The sequence below is a fragment of the Octopus bimaculoides genome, chromosome 5, assembly GCF_046866305.1.
Source record: "Octopus bimaculoides isolate indiv1 chromosome 5, ASM4686630v1, whole genome shotgun sequence".
NCBI classification, from domain to species: Eukaryota; Metazoa; Mollusca; class Cephalopoda; order Octopoda; family Octopodidae; genus Octopus; species Octopus bimaculoides.
The window spans coordinates 19,401,416-19,421,625 of record NC_142932.1 but is presented as its reverse complement, the minus strand read 5'-3'; the positions used below and the strand labels follow the sequence as shown (position 1 = coordinate 19,421,625).

Sequence of the window (20,210 nt, the reverse complement as noted above, 5' to 3'; positions counted from 1 at the left end):
TCGTTGGCCTCTCTTACATTTTTCTTGATCATTTCTGTGGAGCTTACTCCTACGGTTGGATGACCATCAGTGAGAAATATGATGATATTTTTAATTTTGGTGGATAACACTCTTTCATCAGTGGATTTATGTTTGACTATACTTTCAAGGAGAGCAGCGTCAATGTTTGTACCTGGAATACCAGCAAAATTAAAATACATAATATACATATACAGTAACTCTAGAAACAAAGGATTAAAATCAGTGGGTTAAAAACTCTGTGAGAGGTGCGAATATTATATTTAAATGTTAAACATAGTTTAATCGATATAAAACTAAGCTAACTTTAATAGTAAAAGAACATATATAGAAACAGAGCATGTGTTTCAGGTTTGGGACTCGATAAGGCAACATTATTATACAGTGTCAGTTGGTTTTAACATTGTTTAGCTTAATGTAGCCTCTTCAACTTCTGATATTGATCGTATCATTATTTTAGTATACCTATGATATATGAGAGACAGGCAGCAATTTACTTGAACGGTAAACTTCTTGCACAAAATCAAACAAAAAAATTCTCATGCAGGAAACGTTGAAAATGCATCAAGAGTATCTTAAATAATAATTTCCTCACAAACTAACGGTGATGTTTTTTCTGTTATGAATATCAATATCTAGTGATAAGAGAAAGACTGTTACGAATTAGAGTTTGTTTTGTGGTTAGAATATTTTTTGATCCATTACTGTGTTTTGGAGTTGTCAAGATGATATTTCCTACGCAATTCGCTGGCATATAGTGTTGTTGGTAGTGGAAGAGTAGTTTTATAGCAGCTCTTGACATTGGTTACCAGTGTGATCATGGATCAGATTTTTTACATTCGTTGAATTACTTTAGCTCCACCAAGTTTGACGTGAAATGAGTTTCAGTGCCTCTATCAATATACAAAACCCTGTCAATGTATGTTTCATTTTTAACCGTCAAAGTGGCTTTCCTTTTTTCTTGGCAAAAAATTGCCTTCGCTTTCTCTGCGTTCATTCTCAGTCCTGTATTCTCCCCCATTTCACTCAAGCGGTTATTGAACTGCCTTTTTTCCCTACAAAATCCACGATAAATAGAAAGAAAAATGGAAACAGTAAGCATTTCTGCCAAATTCCAGTACTGATGTCAAGGTGCCTAATCTTTCCAGGTTTCGTCTTTATGTAGCAAACTCTAGTTAAGAAATTGCACCCTCCCCACTCAAAATGAGATTATTGTTCTGGAATCCTATATTTGCGATACTTCACAGAGACTTTCAAATATTGCAGTTTAATGCCTTTGTGAGATCAATAAAATACTAGTCATTGCCTAATATTCAATTCTACTTGGAGATTTAATGTTTTATTGTATTAAATATGTTATGACTACTAACTTGCCTAGTAGTAATATATTACCTTAAAATATAATATTTAGAAACAAAAATCAAGTTTAGTCCATTGTTTTAAAAGTAGAAAACCAATATATATATATATATATATATATATATATACACTTCAACTTACCTCCTGAGGCGCTAATATTCCTAATATAAGTTTTTGCTCGTTTTATATATTCTTTTCTTGCTGGTAAAAAATTATTCTCCATCCAAACGACATCACTGCTGAATTTTCCGATGATAAATTTATCAAGTTCTGGGTCAAGTTGATCAAGGATATTCTCCATAGCTTCTTTCAGTTGTAGAATTTTAGTACCAGACATTGATCCACTGACATCAAGTATAAATATAATGTGCTTTCGAAGAGGTTTTAAGAAATCAGCAGTGAAGAAATGTACAAAGTAGCCATCAACTGCCTATGAATTTGGAAGAAAAATAAAACATTAACTATAATTTAACTTAACTCTTCACAGAGAAGAATTCCACCACCCAATGTTTAGCTTGAATATTACAATTCTTGATAATTTTACCCTCTTTTCTCTCATCACGGTTGTTTGCTTCTTCCCTTCAAGCGTTTTAAGAATAAATCAAGACAACAGTTTGCATAATAGACATATTTAATGCTACGTTTAATATATGTTCGTCTCGATAACTGTATTAATTCTGACCAGAACTTTACTACGCATCCCGTAGGCTACCAGATATGGGCTTTCATTAATTTGACTCAAATATATTCCTTTTTCATAAAATTTGTTACTACTGTTGACCCCCCCCCCCCCCCCAATTCTTTGGCGTTATGTCTTGATTCGTTTCCAGTTTGCTGGCTCAGTTATGATATCGCATTTTGTTTTGAAATTATTATTTTTATTTCTGTATATTGTCATTATCATTATTCCATATTTTCGTGTTATGATTGAAAACTGAATTAATTTAAACAGTTTTAAGATACAGGTGTGGTGGAGAGATTGTAAACGCTGCATGGGTGCATGGCACAAGTTGAATGACTGAATGAACGAACAAATATCCACACGCGTATAATCGATGCACATTGTGGTTATTGAAGTCTTAAAGCAAACATTACGAATGTTTAGTATTTAGTTTTGGCTATTATCTTTTAAAAGTTTAATTTTTCTTTTAATTATAAAAATACCATTCAAGCGGGAATCGTTTAACTGTAGATCGTTAAGTGAGCTATTGCTGTACTTTCTCCATGTCTCAGCAAGTCCTGTGGTGCTTAACGTTTATAGAAATATTATTTAGATATGTGTTGGCACTCCGTCGCTTACGACGTCTAGGGTTCCAGTTGATCCGATCAACAGAACAGCCTGTTCGTGAAATTAACGCGCAAGTGGTTGAGCACTCCACAGACACGTGTACCCTTAACGTAGTTCTCGGGGATATTCAGCGTGACACAGTGTGACGAGGCTGGCCCTTTGAATTACAGGCACAACAGAAACAGGAAGTAAGAGTGAGAGAAAGTAGTGGTGAAAGAGTACAGCAGGGTTCGCCACCATCCCCTGCCGGGGCCTCGTGGAGCTTTAGGTGTTTTCGCTCAATAAACACTCACAACGCCCGGTCTGGGAATCGAAACCGCGATCCTATGACCGCGAGTCCGCTGCCCTAACCACTGGGCCATTGCGCCTCCACTATTTAGATATACATTTTTTTTCTTAATTACAACACAATAAACAATTGCTTATTGCTATATTTTGCGGCCTCCCATTGTATATTTATAAACGAATGATCGATATACATAGTAAAAATAAAAATGAACTTCGTTTTATCATCTACCTTTTACTTCGTTCAGTTATTAGACTGCGGCCATGCTGTGGCTCTGCCTTGAAGAATTTTTGTCTGACGAATTAGAGCTAAGTACATTTTATTTTAAAGCCTGGTACTTATTCTATCGGTCTCTTTGGCCGGACTGTTACGTTCCGGGGATGCAAACAAATCAACATTGATTTTCAAGTGATGGGGTGGGGTAAACACACACACACACACACACACACACACACACACACACACACACACACACACGCACAGAAAAATAGATATACATCGCGGGCTTCTTTCATTTTCTGCTTACTAAATCCATTCACAAAGCTTCGGTCGGTCCGAAGCTATAGTGCCATGCCCAAGTGACATGCAGTGGGACTGAACCCGAACAAAGTGTGTTTGTGTGTTGATAAAATAAATTTCAAGAGAAATGTCTCATATTAGCCAATACATAAAATGTGGTAAATGAAAAGCGTAAGGATATACTTGAACGACGTATGCGTAGCATTGATTATCGACTTAAATTCTTCTCTTTGTAATCAGAGAAACTTTCTCCGCTAACAACGATTAAATTTTCTCTTAAGAGTGAAAATTATTTTGTTCTAAAATTACTTCTTAATTTATTAAAATTGTCTCCCTTGTCCTTGTAAGTAACAAATGGATAGCCATTGCTTATTTTCTTTCCACTTTTTAGGAAATTTTAAATTAATTCATTACAATGTGTATGTTATTCAATATATCCATAAACATTTTGTATGCCCTATTGTATATAATTCTGATGTAAATTATGATAGATATAACTATAGCATAATAATCAATAATTTCTAAATGATAAGAGGATAATCGTAATCTGCAAACTGTAGCTGTGATTTTAACTTCTGATAAGCCCAGGTTCGATAAATCTATGATTGAAAGCTTTCTAGCCATGATGGTTCCATAGTTTCTTAGGCATTGCATAACAAGTATTACATTAATCAAAGTGTAATTCTTTTGAGACAGAAGGTTTTGGTTTCACGTAGATGAGACTACCACATGTTGTAGACTACGTAGAGTTTCTTTGTTGGTTTTCCCATGATAGTAACGTAGTAATTTGTATAATAATTATTCGTAAATGACAAGTTAATAAATTGATGAAAAATGACAGCTTACATATATAAAATTTGAATTATTTGCACGATTCACGTCATATGCCACTTTGAATAAGCCGACAATACCATTTTCCTTTGAAATTTCTTCTTGCTGTTTACGATTTGGGTTGTATTTGATGTAAACTTCTTTACTGTTGACGTAATCAACTGAAACATATTCCAGCCCTGTTTAAAAACCAAACAATAACATTGTAACAGACATGAATGAATGCCTGTTATTTCACGATTACTAAGCCAATGCAAATATTACATTAGAGGGTTATCATATGTTTTACTATGGAATGCGATGATATAAAGTGGGATGGTATAAAGTGAAGATTCGGATAATATAACGTTCACAGCAACATGTTCCTGTAAGGCATGTTTTTCACAAATTTCTTCAGTCTTTTGCTACTATAATACACTGTAATATTTGATTAAAAAAACAGTGTAATATTTATATTGAGACACAACCTTTGCATTATATGGGACATAGCAATATTTATTTCGAAATGGTATAGTACACTCTTGTAGGGTGTAATATTTGCTGACACTGTAAACTGGGATAGTGCAATGTTTAATGGAAACAAAAAGTAAAATGTTTATTGTGGAACAGTTTTATACTTACAGTAGTTCATTGTTATGTAAACTATTCGCCATTGTTAACTGTGCGATATTAAAGGAAGGAGAGTCAAATATTCTATGGAAAACGGTATGGTTAAGTGCTAGAAAGTCTATTGTATACAGGAAAGTATGACATTTACGATAAGATACACGGTGGGAATCACATTTACTATGGAACAGTAATGTGTTACTCAAGGGAAGTCTATTATTGGTAAACGGAGCGCACATCGTCATCTGAGAAACCTCTGATAACACCTGTAGTAATTCAACGTACATCTATAGATGCGCTTGCAGGACATGTCGTCAGTGTTGTATTGGATGTTTTATGCCTTACAATACAGACTTTCACCACTCAGATTGGGCAGCACCTACGGTCTACATTAAAAGGAAGAATAATAAGTTACGAATTTGTGCAGATTTTTCAAAAGGTTTAAAACGATTGCTTAAGCCCTGAGGAAGTGCTCACAAAATTGAATGGAGGGAAATTCTTCTCAAAATTAGACCTCTCGGAGGCATACTTACAAATCCAAGTAGAAGAAGAATCCTCACACTTATTAGCCATTAATTCATGCTATGGCGTATTTAAATTTAAGCGGCTTCCTTTCATTTAAAAGTGGTTAGGGCAGCGGACTCGCGGTCATAGGATCGCGGTTTCGATTCCCAGACCGGGCGTTGTGAGTGTTTATTGAGCGAAAACACCTAAAGCCCCACGAGGCTCCGGCAGGGGATGGTGGCGAACCCTGCTGTACTCTTTCACCACTACTTTCTCTCACTCTTACTTCCTGTTTCTGTTGTGCCTGTAATTCAAAGGGCCAGCCTCCTTCCATATTTGACAGACTGTGATTTTGCTATCGTCGACTTAGACGATATCTTAATAAAAAGCGAATCACACAAACAACACGTAGAACACGCAAAAAAGGGTTTTCGAAAAGATAAGAGAATACGGCTTAAAGCTAAGTGGAGGAAAATGCTAGTTCTTTCTGAAAAAAAAATTAAATACTAGGGCCAGATAGTAGATAAGAACGGGCGGAAACCAGACCCATCCAGAGCAACTGCGATAAAGAATATTCCCACGCCAAATAATGTGATTATGCTACAAGCATTTTTGGAATTATTACTACCAAATTACTAAAATCTCTCTAAGAGATCAACGCAGTAGTTGTACTGACAAGTAATATTCGTAGCAACTTTAACATGGCTGTCCGTTCGAGCAGACGCTGCTGCGGTTTATTAACCCCAAGAGGAAATTTACTCTAGCTGGTTAATGGTGCACAGCTGCATCTGATAAAATTGCGAGTAGGGGAGCGAACCCCTATCATCTCTAGCGACGGGACAAGTTGACCAGTCCTAGTTTCGAGCTATTTGTGCCACTCCTCGGCACCCGATACCTCGTCTGCTAGAGATGGTAGCAGCTCTCTTCTGCACGTATATATTTCAAGCGAACACACAATCGCTAATTTTACAAGCAAAAATGCTAGTTTTAAAATCTCTGTAAGAGATCAACGCAGTAGTTGTACTGACAAGTAATATTCGTAGCCACTTTAACATGGCTGTCCGTTCGAGCGGACTCGACTGCGATTTTTTAACTCCAGAGGACATCTCCTCTAGCTGGTTAACGATGCATAGCTGCTTCCGATAAAATTGCGAGAAAGGGAGCGAACTCACACCATCTCCCAGTGACGGGACCAGTAAACCAGTCGTGGTTTCGGGCTATTCCTGCCCCTCCTCAGTAATCTTAGAGAGATTTTGAAACTAGCATTTTTCTTGTTGCAAAATCAGCGGCTGTGTTCACTTGAAATATATATATTCGTGAAGAAGCGAGATGATATCATCTCTAGCAGACGAGGTGTGCAGTACTGAAGAGTGGCAGAAATAGCCCGAAACCACGGCTTGTCTACTGATCCCGTCGCTAGGAGATGGTAGCAGAAATAGCCCGAAACCACGGTAAAGTGGCTACGAATATTACTACCAAATTTATATTCCCAATATACACAATGTAAAGGCCAAGCTAAATGATTAAAGAAAAATGCAAAATGGCGCTGGGTTGATAAGTGCCAGAAGGAGAATGTCTCTTCCGAAAAAAGTACATTGTGAAAGTCTTGAGTATACACGAGCCACTTAAATATGCTGTACATAGATTTGTTTCAAGTATTACTGCTTAGTGTGCCTTTAATTTTTGCTGTATACATATAACAGCTGTTCTTAATGGGTAATCAACAATGGACTTGGCATCTATAGCTGATGTAGAGTACGACACAGAAACATCTGTCCTACAGTTCGATGACGTCATTCAACACCCAACTCAGTGTATTTTGACAAGCATTTTTTATAAGGAGAATTTCTCTTCCAAAACAGTTACTGCAACATAAGTCTTTTCACGTTTAAGTGTACACGAGCCTATTAAATATAAATATGCAAAGCTTTATTTCGTCTAAAAAGTGTTACATGAAGTTTACTGTAATTTCTGTTGAGGCACTGTAGAGGTGATAACTAAAGAAAGAGACAAATATATTCTAATATGGAAATTAGTAATAGAAAAATGTTTTGGTTATTGACACCAAAACTGGAGAATTGAAATTCTATAATTTAGTGATTTCTTTCCTAAGTACACTATTATTCTTACTCTGGGATTCTCGATTAGTAAACTATATATTGAGAGCTACATCTTACTATAGGAGACATAGCAATTTATAATTAAGGAAAGAAGTGAGTTTTATCATTGATATAGTTTGCCATTTCTATATCATTTAATTTTCTGTAACATTTAACAATCTAGTTAAATCATTATTCGTTTTAATCCTTCGACAGTATGTTTTTAGTCAATTTACTATCTTCTACTTCTCTTGCAGGTCCTTTATAATAAGTTATACAAGTATGGAATTTGATATAAGACTGGTAAATCTTATATGGGTGTTTCATTTACTAAATCTACTTCTGTTGACTTCTTTTTTACAGCCCATAGACATATGTAATTGAGCCCAGAATAAAAAATAATTTAATATTCTGCACATAAACTCTATTTTTTTAATATCAGCTATACTATTTTCTAAATTTTTGAAGTGCACCTACACGGTAAATCATATGAGTGTACTTGTTTATGAAGCTTAGGGCAAATCTAATTAGTATAACATGAAGTAAATCCGAGCAGAAATGATTTACCTACCGTTGGTTTCAAGAAAATCTCTTGCTTTATCATCTTTAATTTCTGGTACAGACACATTAATAATGTCTTGCGGTTCCTTAATGAAAACCTCAATTAAAAAGTCATCAATAATTCCACCATTGGACAAATGGATGACGTGCCTGTATTTATTGTTCTCTCGTGTCAGAAGTTCTTGATACGTCAAGTTGTAAACTATATACTTCTGTGGTTCAACATTAACAGATATATCAAAGACATTTGTGAAGCGGTGTCTGGAAAATGATAAAAAAAAATAATTTAAAATATTTTGAAGTTATATTTTCATTGGAAAACTTAGATCGATAAGTATCAAGTAAGAGAAAATGATACATTACTCCACAGCAACATAGCCAGCACTTTGTCCAGTTTTAATGGCATGATCGTAAATACGTTTTGCTTCCGATTTTTGTTTTACTTCTCCCACAGTCACATTTCCATCAATTTCCCTGAAATAACAATAAAATTCTTTAAATAATCATCACCATATTTATTTTATAATATCTAAAATATGTATCCCATATTTACGTTTCAAAACGATGACAGAATAACTTCTTATAATTTTTATAATTTATTTCAGCCTTTATTTTACTTTCAAAAATATTTTGCACTAATTATTCAGAAGACGGTAATCAATACTCATGTCCATTTCAAATTGTGCTCAATTATGATATAGTTCATAATAGTTCATAATTATGGAATAGTTCAATTATGGTATAGTTCATAATATACTTGCTGTTCAGTTAGAATTACTATATTTTAAAGCGTTTGAGCGAAAATATCCCAGATGATTTCTGTAGTTACAAATCTTTACTTCTCTATGCAGCTTTTTCGTTTCAAACCATCGACCTTCTATATATATATATATATATATATATATATATATATATCAGTTATATTGCTACGCTAATAGTTTTGTTCCATGTAACAGTCACTACACCTCTCTGCAGGTGTCTACTGCGTCACTTCACTAAACTCGGTAGTAACAGCCTACAGTTTACTGAAATCTACTTCAATCATGTTTCACTCAAATCAACATCCATCATGTTTCATTCCTTCCATCCACTCCGAGTTAATGGTTCTTCAAGGTGCTGTATTCCTGAATGCACCACAACTTAATGTAGTAAGCAAGTGTAGGATTTGAGATGAGCTATAATGCTTCTATTAAATGAGATTACTCATGAACTTCACTGACCAAAATTAACTGTTTAAAATCTAAAATCAAGAAAGGTAGATAATTCTAAAATCATCATCTGAAATTTTGTAAAAATATAGAAAGTGCAGTATAGGTGTACAGGAGCAAGCGTGATTTTAAAGCCACTAAGTAAAAGTAATAGACATAGCACAGTGTCATTGGTTTAAAATTTTGGCACAAAGCCAGTAATTCTGGGGGATGGGTAAGTCGATTACATCGACCCGTGTTAAACTGGCATTTATTTTATCAACTCCGACAGAATGAAAAGCAAAGTCGACCTCTACGGAATTTGAGAAGAAATGTTGTTAAGTATTTTGAGAACGATTCTGCCAACACGCTGTCTTAACAACTCAATCATAATAGAGCTATTTAGCAAAGGTTATTCTCGTCAGCGAGCATGACAAATGAGTGAACAAAGCCCCAGTGGTTAAGTTATTCGGCTCACGACTATAGAGTTGGGTTCAAATCCTGAACAGGGCAGAGCATTTTATATTTGAATAAAATAATTTTGCGTTGCTCTAGCATCTGCTTGTCTTAAAATGATTGTCAATCGAACTCTAGTGCAGTTCTGGCCTGCCTCTATTTCTCTCACCAGCTGTCACACCCTGGATGTCTCGCTGCGTCAAAAGGTTCGCGACTTCATTGTCACTTAAAACAACTAGCATGGTAAATGTTACGAAGCTTTATTTGTTCGCAAGGGACCGATTAGTACACACGCGCGCGCACATAAGCATACATATATATCTACATACATAAATAAGAAAAAGCAAAAATGAGTCTCAATGGCATTTGAACTCAGAGAATATTGACGAATTGTCCATAAGCATTTTACTCGGCATGCTAACGATTCCGCCAAGTCACCGCCTTAGCTCAAAATAATATTAGGATTTTTAATATTAGTAAACTGACGATAAAGAAGTCTTCCAAAATATACACCCTGCACTCCGTTCTCATACAATATTATTTAAAAACAATATCAATATAACTTTTAATAGCCACAGTTCTTATGATAATATCCATTTGCTGTTCTTTTAATAAAATATTCTGTTCCTCAAAAGATTGAGGCTCATTAATTGAGCACCAATAATATTGTCGAAGACATCGTAAGAAAACTTTAGGTTCATGCATTTTATGGCTCCTTATTTGATAACGTATTGTAAAGGAACATATCTTTCCAAAACTAAAAACGACAGAAGGATTGCGTAGATGTACATTTTGAGAAAATGAATTATACTTAAAGTAAAGGCTATTTGCCAACATAATGTGGTTGTCCTAGAAGGGACGATTGTTATTGCTGTTTAGCCCCAGGAAATTATACTTACATGGAGAAATTTGATATAAATGAATGGCGAGGCATGTTTACATGTAAGTCTGCAGTGACAGCAAAATTGTACGTGTTATAATACTTCAGGGAAACTAGAGTGGTAGCATATCGATATCTAATATCACTGATGGCATGAAGAGATTTCAGGGTTGCTTTCTGAAAAGACAAAAAGTATAATAAAACTCTTTAACGCGACTTTTATTTCATGGTAACATTTATGTCAAAATTAAATTTTTTTACAAAGCCAGTTTCATTTTTGTTATAAATAAGATCGACAGATTTAAAACACTTTGGGCATATAAAAACAACAATTACAAACATTATGGGGTATATATTTCAATAATTAGCCACAAATGAAGCGTGAATTGTGTCTCCCATATGTTTGTATTTTGATGATTATACAATCAATTGCGATCATGATCCGTTTCATATAACTGATGTGAAATCGTAGTGACTGCAGAAGACTGAGGCTATTGGTAAACTCATAGTAAAAATTTGGCCTTGTTTCCCTTTTTAAAGACAGCTGGATGTGATTTGAAGATAATTTGCTTGCTATTTCTGGCACATTATACGTTAACATAAAAAATCTCTCTCTCTCTCTCTCTCTCTCTCTCTCTCTCTCTCCTATGAATTTCTAGGGAGACAACTGAAAATATTGGTGGAGAAATTCAAGAAGAATAATATTTATGCATTTCAGTACTATTAATACAATAAATTTGTTACAGATGAGATTTTATCTGAGAAATTATTAATTGTAGATAATTAATCCTGATAAAGAACATATAATGCAGCGTACAAGTTAAATCGAGAAGGTATCATCTATAACTTATGAAATCTCACGTTTATGAATATAAATTACTACAAGATGAAAAAGAAATTATTGAAACAAATGTGAAGAGTGTTAAAGAAATTATTAAAGAATCAAACCAATTAAACAAAATATGAAAGGATGATAGAGCATAAAATATGTTTCATGGTGAATTGTGTGTCAACATTCACAAATAATAAATATACTAAATTTCTGTAAAACCTCGTACAATTTTAAAGGAAAATTTTAGTATTTAAACTAGTCCTTATTCACAAGACTCAAGGCAAAAAAAAAGTGTAAATAGTCAAGTAAGAAATGAAAGAACGTTTCTCAATTTTCTCAGAGCTTTCCTTTATAAATTACATAAGCCTAAAGATATCTCATTACATAAGTTAAAGAAACACATACTAGTTTCTTTTTTTTCTTTCTTTCTATAATAATCGACAAGATTATTTTTCAAGATTATTTAGTAAAAGATACAGATAAAGCGTTTGAATAAATGACAAAATACAAAAATAAAAATAATAAACTAAATAGTTGCATCGGTTGGCGGAGTACCATCTCTTTTGTCTTTAGTACTAATTGAAAAATTTTCACCGACTCCGAGTGTGTCACAGTACACTTTGGGAAGCTATGATTTACATGTGGTCTGTAGTTAGAAAAGAATATGGTAAAGAATTGCTAGGTACTACGTTTCGCGTAGCTTTTGAAGACGAAATGCTAGTATCTGTTCATTAAGAAAATTTCAGATATTGTGTGCTACACAAAACAAACATAGTATCAAATATATAAAAAATATTTCTATTGGGTCAGACGATGGACTCTCCCGTTGAAAACCACGTATGAGTGTTCAGTTTCTGCTGAACGACCTGTTTATAGTGATCAAATGCATGTGCTGTACATGAGTTCACTCTCTCTTCATCAAACTGACTTTGCCTGTACAGGTGCACAAGTGTACCACACATCACATGTCGATAATGATCGCAGAACGACATGAAAAGAAGTGTTTGCTCAAGAACACAACGTGCAGCTCTATCCGGAAATCGAATCCATGATCTAGCGATCGTGAGTATAACACCTAAATCACTGGTTCACGTACCTTCACAAATAATATGCACAAAGTGCATATTATTAGCTTCCCTTTCTTGTTTTGCACATATTATATAATTATATATCTTAAGGCGGCGAACTGGTAGAATTGTTAACCGGGAAAAATGCTTAGCGGTGTTTCATCCGACCTTTGCCGTTCATCCTTTCGGGGTCGACGAAATAAGTACCAGTTGAGCACTGGGGTCGATGTAATCGACTAAGCCCCTCCCGTAAAATTTCAGATTATTAAATTACATCTCGTTTGACCTCGGGTTAAAGGCAATCAACAAAGACAACATGATTTCATATGCTAATCTTTTCAGTGGGGGAAAATTGCCCATCACCTTTGGGGTTAATTCGCATGCATTCAGATGTAGAGAAAATCTAAATGTAATTAGAACTCTGGTGACTACTTGAATTCACGTATGGGTCTAAATATAAAGAATATATAGATTTTTTAAGGCAAATGTAGCATTAATATGTAAATTTCATTTAGCGATATTTTCCTATTTAAATGTTGGTATTTATGTATCTGACGATTAGATTTTTATTCAATGCTATAATAAAATCTACAATTGATACGTAAATAAATATCTCTATTTCTGGCTGCTCGCCGCCTTATCATCAAAAGAATAATATTAAGGTGATTCCGGGAGAATTTTGATTCCAGGATTTCTTATTGGACAAAGAGTACATTTGCAGAGAAAATAAGTAAATAAATAAATGAATAAATACATATAACCTTAAACACAATAGCTCACACTTGTAGAAGCCAATCTATCGAAGATATATATAGCTTTGAATGTGCTATTGAATTTCATAAATATTCATAAGACAAAAGCATAAGAGACACCGCTGTCGAGATGATAATGTTCTCGTAAGTGTACTATGTTTAATAGTGTATATTAGTTGAAGGTGTAATATTAAATATACCTTAACCTCGATATCATTATGAAAATAAAGCAGTATTATAGTTTAAAGCTAAAAAGTTCTATTCTTCTTAATTTCAATTTTGTTTAACTTAAATACAACTGCCTGTAAAAAACATATTACACAAAATATATTATAGAATTAAGGAAAATATACTTTTGAAAAGAGATCGGCTGTCTTAGGACTGATTGTATAAATTAGTAATATTAAAACTACAGTTAACATTCACAAAACTATTCTTTTAAATTAAGTACTGTTAAATTAACTTACCATAGTTTGCTTTCCATAGGCTGTTATACCCAAATGGAAAACAACTAACACCAGGAAGAGGCGAGGTACCATTTTGTTGTCGATCCGTCTAATTTCTTCTGCTTCGGTTTACTGTTAATTAAAACAATTCTATAATTCTTTGATAGTATTCAAACTTAATAAAATATCATTAGATCAAGCGTTGTGGTTCTCAGTTAAACATATATGCAACAGAAAAATTGTTTGGTAATTTATATTTATATTTATATATATGTATATATATATATCTGCCTGTCTCACTCTCTCTGTATATGAACATTTAGAAACGCACTCACACACACATACATAGACAATTATTCATACATTCGCATATACACTCCTCCTGCTGCAATCATAACAGAAAGTCTAAGCGATTTGATATCGTGGGAACATTAGCCAAAACAGGGATCTGTCAAGCAAGATAAAAGAATAATATATCAGTGCAAAAATAGACGAAAATGATTGGCCAAAATAAATGTTTTGAAGTTACACAACTCAAACGGATATATTCATGAAATTTGTAGAATATATGAACACACCGAAAAATTAGAACTGTTTGACTTGAAAAATTGAAAAAAAACAAAACAAACAAAACGCTATTAGCACACGAGGAAACCAAAACTAAAGAAGAAAATGACGAATGATAAGCACATAAAAAATGTGAGAACTAAGTATCATACCAATCATTATTCAAAAAATTATATAAACAGACGCATATTTACCCTCTCAAACAAGCATACGTGTTTGCAAGCATGCGTGTGAATGCGCACACAAAAGCACAAATCTATTCGTTCATTGAATTCGTAAATACTTATGCGTGCGTGTTTATAGGGATGCCCGGAAGGGCATCTTGGACAAATACTTTCTATTATAATACTTTTTATTATAAGCGTTTTCAGAGAAAGTGGATTGATGGAAACTGTGCAGAAGCCTGTCAGATACACTATATTAAAACACCACGTCATTATATCGATTATAGTAGTAGGAAACTTTTAAGGGTGCTGAACACCAGATGTTCTTCAGAGAAAAACTCCGCTTAGGCAAGTATTCCGGTCCTTAACTTCTTACTCTCTGAAGACCCAGGCCGCATCCAAGTCATGGCGCTTGGTTGCCCTTCTGCTGACGATTTTTAGACAGTTACATATCGGACATTTGTGCGCTTAAACCACTTTGGGATTTCATCTAGTCGTTCCAGTTGGGACACTTCCGAAGTGCCCCTTCCCACGCTGTCCACTGGCCCCGTTGGCTCTGCTGTACTGCCTCCCGGATTCTTATGTTTCTGATTCATGATCTTCCAGATTCTTCCTTTTTCTTTCTTCCTGTAAAATCAAATCTCTCCTCACCTTTCCCATGGCCTCTGGTCACCACTCAAATTTTGTTTCATTAGGTCTTTGCCTATTGACCTGAGTGTATCCCATTATTTCTCTTGAGACATAATTTCAGCTTGGCCGGGTGACAGTAGAGTGCAATATCAGTAAGCCCTGATAGGGCACCGAGCTAATTCCTTGTATACTTGTTGATTTTGGCTGCCATGCCCTCCACTGTACTAGTGCTGATATTGTAAATCAACACGGGCCAGGAAAGCTTTTAGATTAACGAACTACAAGCACCAATCCTTGTATTTGCCAGAGAGAATCCGACAGAACCAGTCATATCCTATGCTTCAATTAAATCGTATTCGTTTTTACATATTGATATTCCTTTAAACGCTTGTTATCCATATTCGATTCATCTTTCTAATTTTTCATTTGTCCTCTTTTCTCTCTTTGTTGAAGCCAGCTCCATATTCATCTAAATTAGCCTTCTATTTGATATATTTCAAGTTGTTTTTTTCCGAAATAACCATACATTACATTCTGAGGAGGTGAAAAAAGATATCCCCAGTCACTGTCACGATTTTTCAACCGATTAAACACAGACCTGTACGTTGGCAAAGGGAATTGTTGGTTTCGCCCATATATTTCTCGTTGGACTGGGCAGGTTATGCAGTGTATTAGATTCTGTGTTTTGGAGTTCATATTTTCATTTTTATATTTCCATTGTTTACTAATTTTAAGGGTCAATTCTGTTGCTCTAGGAAGTTTATAAATTTGTAAAGTCGCATTTGACTAATTTTGAATCCAGCCACTATTGAATAAATACGTCTTGCCATACTAATATGAAATGTTCTGTAGATGTGTGAAGGATGGCAAAAATAAAGTTCGAATATTACTGCGTGTTTGCATTTTTTGTAATATATATCAGTGGTACTATGGACTTGCACACACACACACACACACACACACACACACTTATGTTCAGCAGTTATTCGTTATGGGTAACGTTCTGTTTCGGTGGTAGAATTCAAACTACAGCCCTTCACCACATTTTGCAAAATATTTTCAGAAAAAATAACAAAAATCAATATATTTAATATATTTGACTTCACACCTATAAGGCAGAAGAACGCATTAAAAGTATTTCTGGTATCACAAGATATTTAGTGTGTTGAGAAGATATTTATTTTCCTGAAAAGAGTTTCATGATATCGCTAGTTCTGCATGCGTTTCTTGGATTGCCTATTTCTTCTTCTTCTTCTTCTTCTTCTTCTTCTTCTTCTTCTTCTTCTTCTTCTTCTTCTTCTTCTTCTTCTTCTTCTTCTTCTTCTTTTCTCTCTCTCTCTCTCTCCCTCTCTCTCTCTCTCTCTCTCTCTCTCTCTCTCTCTCTCTCTCTCTCTCTTTCTTTCTCTCTCTTTCTTTCACTGACAAAATTCCGTGCAGCACGAAATTTTGTCAGTGAACAGATCGTGGTCTCAAAGCGACGAAAATATTTTGGCAAAGTAAATTAAAATCTTGAAGTGAATCTAACGGATTTTGTGTGTTTCTTAAATGGCTTATAAACACCTTCCACGCTGCAATTGTTTTCGTTCCAGCACACGAACTCAGATCGGGTCGCTTGCTATGCAAGTACATCTCCGTAATTTATTGTAATTATAAGCCCTAAAATTCACTTTATAATTGTTCACAGGCACATGGTGTAGTGGTTAAGAGCGCGGGCGACTAACTCCAAGATTCCGAGTTCGATTCCAGGAAATGACCTGCATAATAATTAGGAGATTCAACTATTTCTTGCAGGTCAAGGGGATGAGTTTTTGAAATTGTAAACTGTGACTTAAAAAGATTTCCGTAATATTTTTTATAGGTCATGAGATCAAGTTTTAAAATGGAAAGTGTGGCTTGAGGGAGATTTGGTTGTTATTTCTGGCACATAAAGGATTAAATTACTTTTATGAATAACTAAATGTGTACTCATTATTTTATGGCGGTAAGGTGTCATTTGAGGGAGATTTGGCTGCTATTTCTAGCAAATCAAGAGCTGATTTTTTTTGTGAGGGGCGCGCATGCCTACATTAAATTGTGCTAACTTTTTTCTATCTTAAAACAGTTGTGTTTGACTTCTGTTCTCTAGCAGATTACAACTTGATACGTTTTGTTTATTGTTAAGAATTGTGACTCTTGTTTACGATTGGAAGTTTAAACGAAAGAAGGGTATAAAAAGAATTAAGAAAGAAATAGAAATTATAGTCATAAGAATCCTTGACACTGAACCCGAGAAGAGGGAAGATTACAAAGACTGTTTTTCTGACACTGTTAGTATAAAGGAGTATACATTCAGTGTTTTGCGACCGATTTTCACTGATTCTAGATTTTCTCACCCCTAGCTAGTGGGGTCTGTTTATGTTGTGTGTGTGTGTGTGTGTGTGCGTGTGTGTGTTTACGTGTGTGTGTTTACGTGCGTGCTTGTGTGTGTCTGTGTCTGTGTCTGTATGTGTTTGCGTGTGTGCATGTGTGTGTGGCGGGGTTGTGAAAGTTTGTATAAATATAGGTTAAAAACAGAATTCCATAGAAGCTGAACGAATATGATACCAAAAAAAAAAAACAAGAAAGAACAAAAATATAAAAATCAAAATAAATTTAACATTACAACTTTTTAAAATTTAACCATTTAATCTAGATATGATGCTACCATAAAGCTCAGCTTCCTGCCTTATCAAAATCTCGTTTACATTATTCCATCAATTTAAAAAAAACTTTTTTCGTGAAGAACTCTGCTTAAGGATCTATCCGATGTTTATCCGATGTTACCATTCTATTCGTCATCACGGTCTTATCTAGCGATGGGACATGATGTTGTAGCTAGGACACTGCATAAAATGTAAACATAATAGAGCTGACTTAATAATTTAGTATAGAGAAGAGAAACTGCGTACAGTTGTGGAATATTTAATATTAATGCTTTCAAATATCTTCGAGATGTCTTCTGCGATATACAATAATTCTTGATGCCGTTTTTTAAGATTTCTTGGAGAATCCTTTCTCAGGATGATATTTTATTTCTCATTCAAAATTCTTCAAAACTTCTTAAGAATCTTTAAGACCTCTTGCTTTTTCTCACAAAACATCTCTTCTGTACATAATGCTAATGAAGACTTGATTAGTCTGTTGCGTCGCTCGTCATCTCGACATTGTAAAGCGAACTTGTCAATTGCTTGACCATTTAAACTTCCACTATATATTAATGTAATTTTATTGTTGAATTATTTGAGTTCGTTATGTAAATTAGATGTTGGCTTACATAATTTCCGTTGTTGCAATTTAGACATAAACACCGGCTAACGGTTATATATTGACTTTAAGAAGTATCTTGCATATTTTCACAATGTTGGTTCCACACAGAATTTATAGAGTCCTTATGAGCTGATCAGTTTCTTTGCCTGAAAACCTCTGGTTTCCGAGATTACGACCGAGACACTAACTAACATTAAGTACTGTAAGGCGACGAGCTGGGAGAACCGTTAGCACACTAGGTAAAATGTTCAGCGGCATTTCATCCGTCTTTACGCTTCTGTGTCTGTGTTTGTCCCCTCACCATCGCTTGACAACCGATGCTGGTGTGTTTGTGTCCCCGTAACTTAGAAGACTGTGTGCTTTCGGTTATCGTGTCAGATGTGTAGTTAGTATTGACAAGTGTAACGGTAGGCATAAAATAAGTGTTAGCTCGTAGCATCAACACATCCGATCACAGGTACAGAAGAGGAGATAACCACTCCAAAATGCATGCATCAAAAGTCTGGCCAGAGAAAGTTGCGTACTGATTCGCGGCATCAAAATTCTAATAGATAAGTAGAAAATAGAGTATCTGAGGTGCCATACATGTTACGACATTTCCTCTTAACATGTCTCTGCATCCCCTCCACTTTATTCCTGTGGATTTTGGGGTCACTGAGGTTGACACAATTCACACTGTAGTTCACCACTGGATTGATTTAGGAAAGCATTATATGCCTGCCAGTTGTCTTTTACAATTCTAGTTCCTGTCAGCACATGTTTATTAATTACTGGTAATAATGTGGTGGCGCTTCTGCCCGGGACAGGAACTAAAATGCATCTTAAACTGCCGCGTTCTACCATTCCAAGTACCGAGTGGCCTTCCCGGTAACGACCGCGATGGTACTTTCTGCGCATGAACTTGGATTCAACAATTTCCACAACATCTTGTCCTCCAAGTTAGAGAGGATTGTCGATGCACCATATGGCACAAATGTTGCAGAAGTAATTATGCCAGTTAATAATTGCTTCTGATGCGATCCAACTTGCGTCATCATAACAAACCGTTTACAGTCCATACACAAGTGAAGCAAGTAAGAACAAATGTGCAAAACTTTTCTCAAGTTTGAAATGCGACATTGTTTTTGTTACCTACATTCCACACACATAAATACATGAAACAGAACACGCACGCACACACACACACACACACACACACACACACACACACACATATGCACGTACAGCCATTAGCTTCCTCCAATTGCATAAATTCATAAGCACACACACACACACACACACACACACACACACAGACTCATTAGCTTCCTCCAAGCACATAAATACATAAGCACACACATACACACGTACACCAATTAACCTCCTCCACACACATAAATACATAAAGCGTTAGTAGTTCCAAGGGACAGCACTGCTCTCAAAGGGAAAATACTCTGTCTCGACTCATGAATTGTAAAAAAAGACATTATTTAGTTTCAACAAATGCTGTACATTCGTCGCGTGGTATCAGAAAGTTACCGGACTAGATATGTTTAATAAAAAATAACTTATTTACCTAAGTTTTAACACAATCCCCTTCAAAATAGTCAACTTGCACAGCGTTCTTGCCAGTTTTGGCATTCGGTCTAGAAGTCGTTTTCCGTAAGCGAGTCGAGGACCTTCTGCGATTCGCTCTGGATCTCGATAACTTTTTCATCTGCAGCTGCTAAATCTGGCGGATAGGGCAGATGCGGAAGCGATACCATGTTGGCGAGAAACACAAGAATGAGGTCAGCTCGGTGACAGGATGCATTGTCACCGTGATTAATCCAATTCTTCGCCCTCCACAGATCCGATCACTTTCTTTTCATATTTGAACTAAAATTTGTGAGTT

General features: G+C 35.2%; 1 protein-coding gene across 6 annotated transcripts in view; it reads right to left on the bottom strand.

Moving 5' to 3' along the window:
• Window positions 1-14,134, bottom strand: part of LOC106883122 (inter alpha-trypsin inhibitor, heavy chain 4) — a 46,174-nt gene extending 32,040 nt beyond the window's left edge. For 5 of the 6 annotated variants that reach the window (XM_089352029.1, XM_089352027.1, XM_089352025.1 and 2 more), the window contains exons 1-7: window positions 13,713-14,134; window positions 10,614-10,771; window positions 8,435-8,545; window positions 8,082-8,332; window positions 4,317-4,480; window positions 1,519-1,807; window positions 1-172 (exon numbers count right to left, since the gene is read on the bottom strand). The exon at window positions 1-172 is cut by the window's left edge and continues 538 nt beyond it. In XM_089352029.1, coding sequence (XP_089208155.1) covers window positions 1-172; window positions 1,519-1,807; window positions 4,317-4,480; window positions 8,082-8,332; window positions 8,435-8,545; window positions 10,614-10,771; window positions 13,713-13,784 — 1,217 coding nt within the window. In that variant the 5' untranslated portion in view covers window positions 13,785-14,134. The remainder of the gene's footprint in view (window positions 173-1,518; window positions 1,808-4,316; window positions 4,481-8,081; window positions 8,333-8,434; window positions 8,546-10,613; window positions 10,772-13,712) is intronic. The other variant, XM_089352024.1, reaches the window with a different exon arrangement.
• Window positions 14,135-20,210: the final 6,076 nt, after the last annotated feature.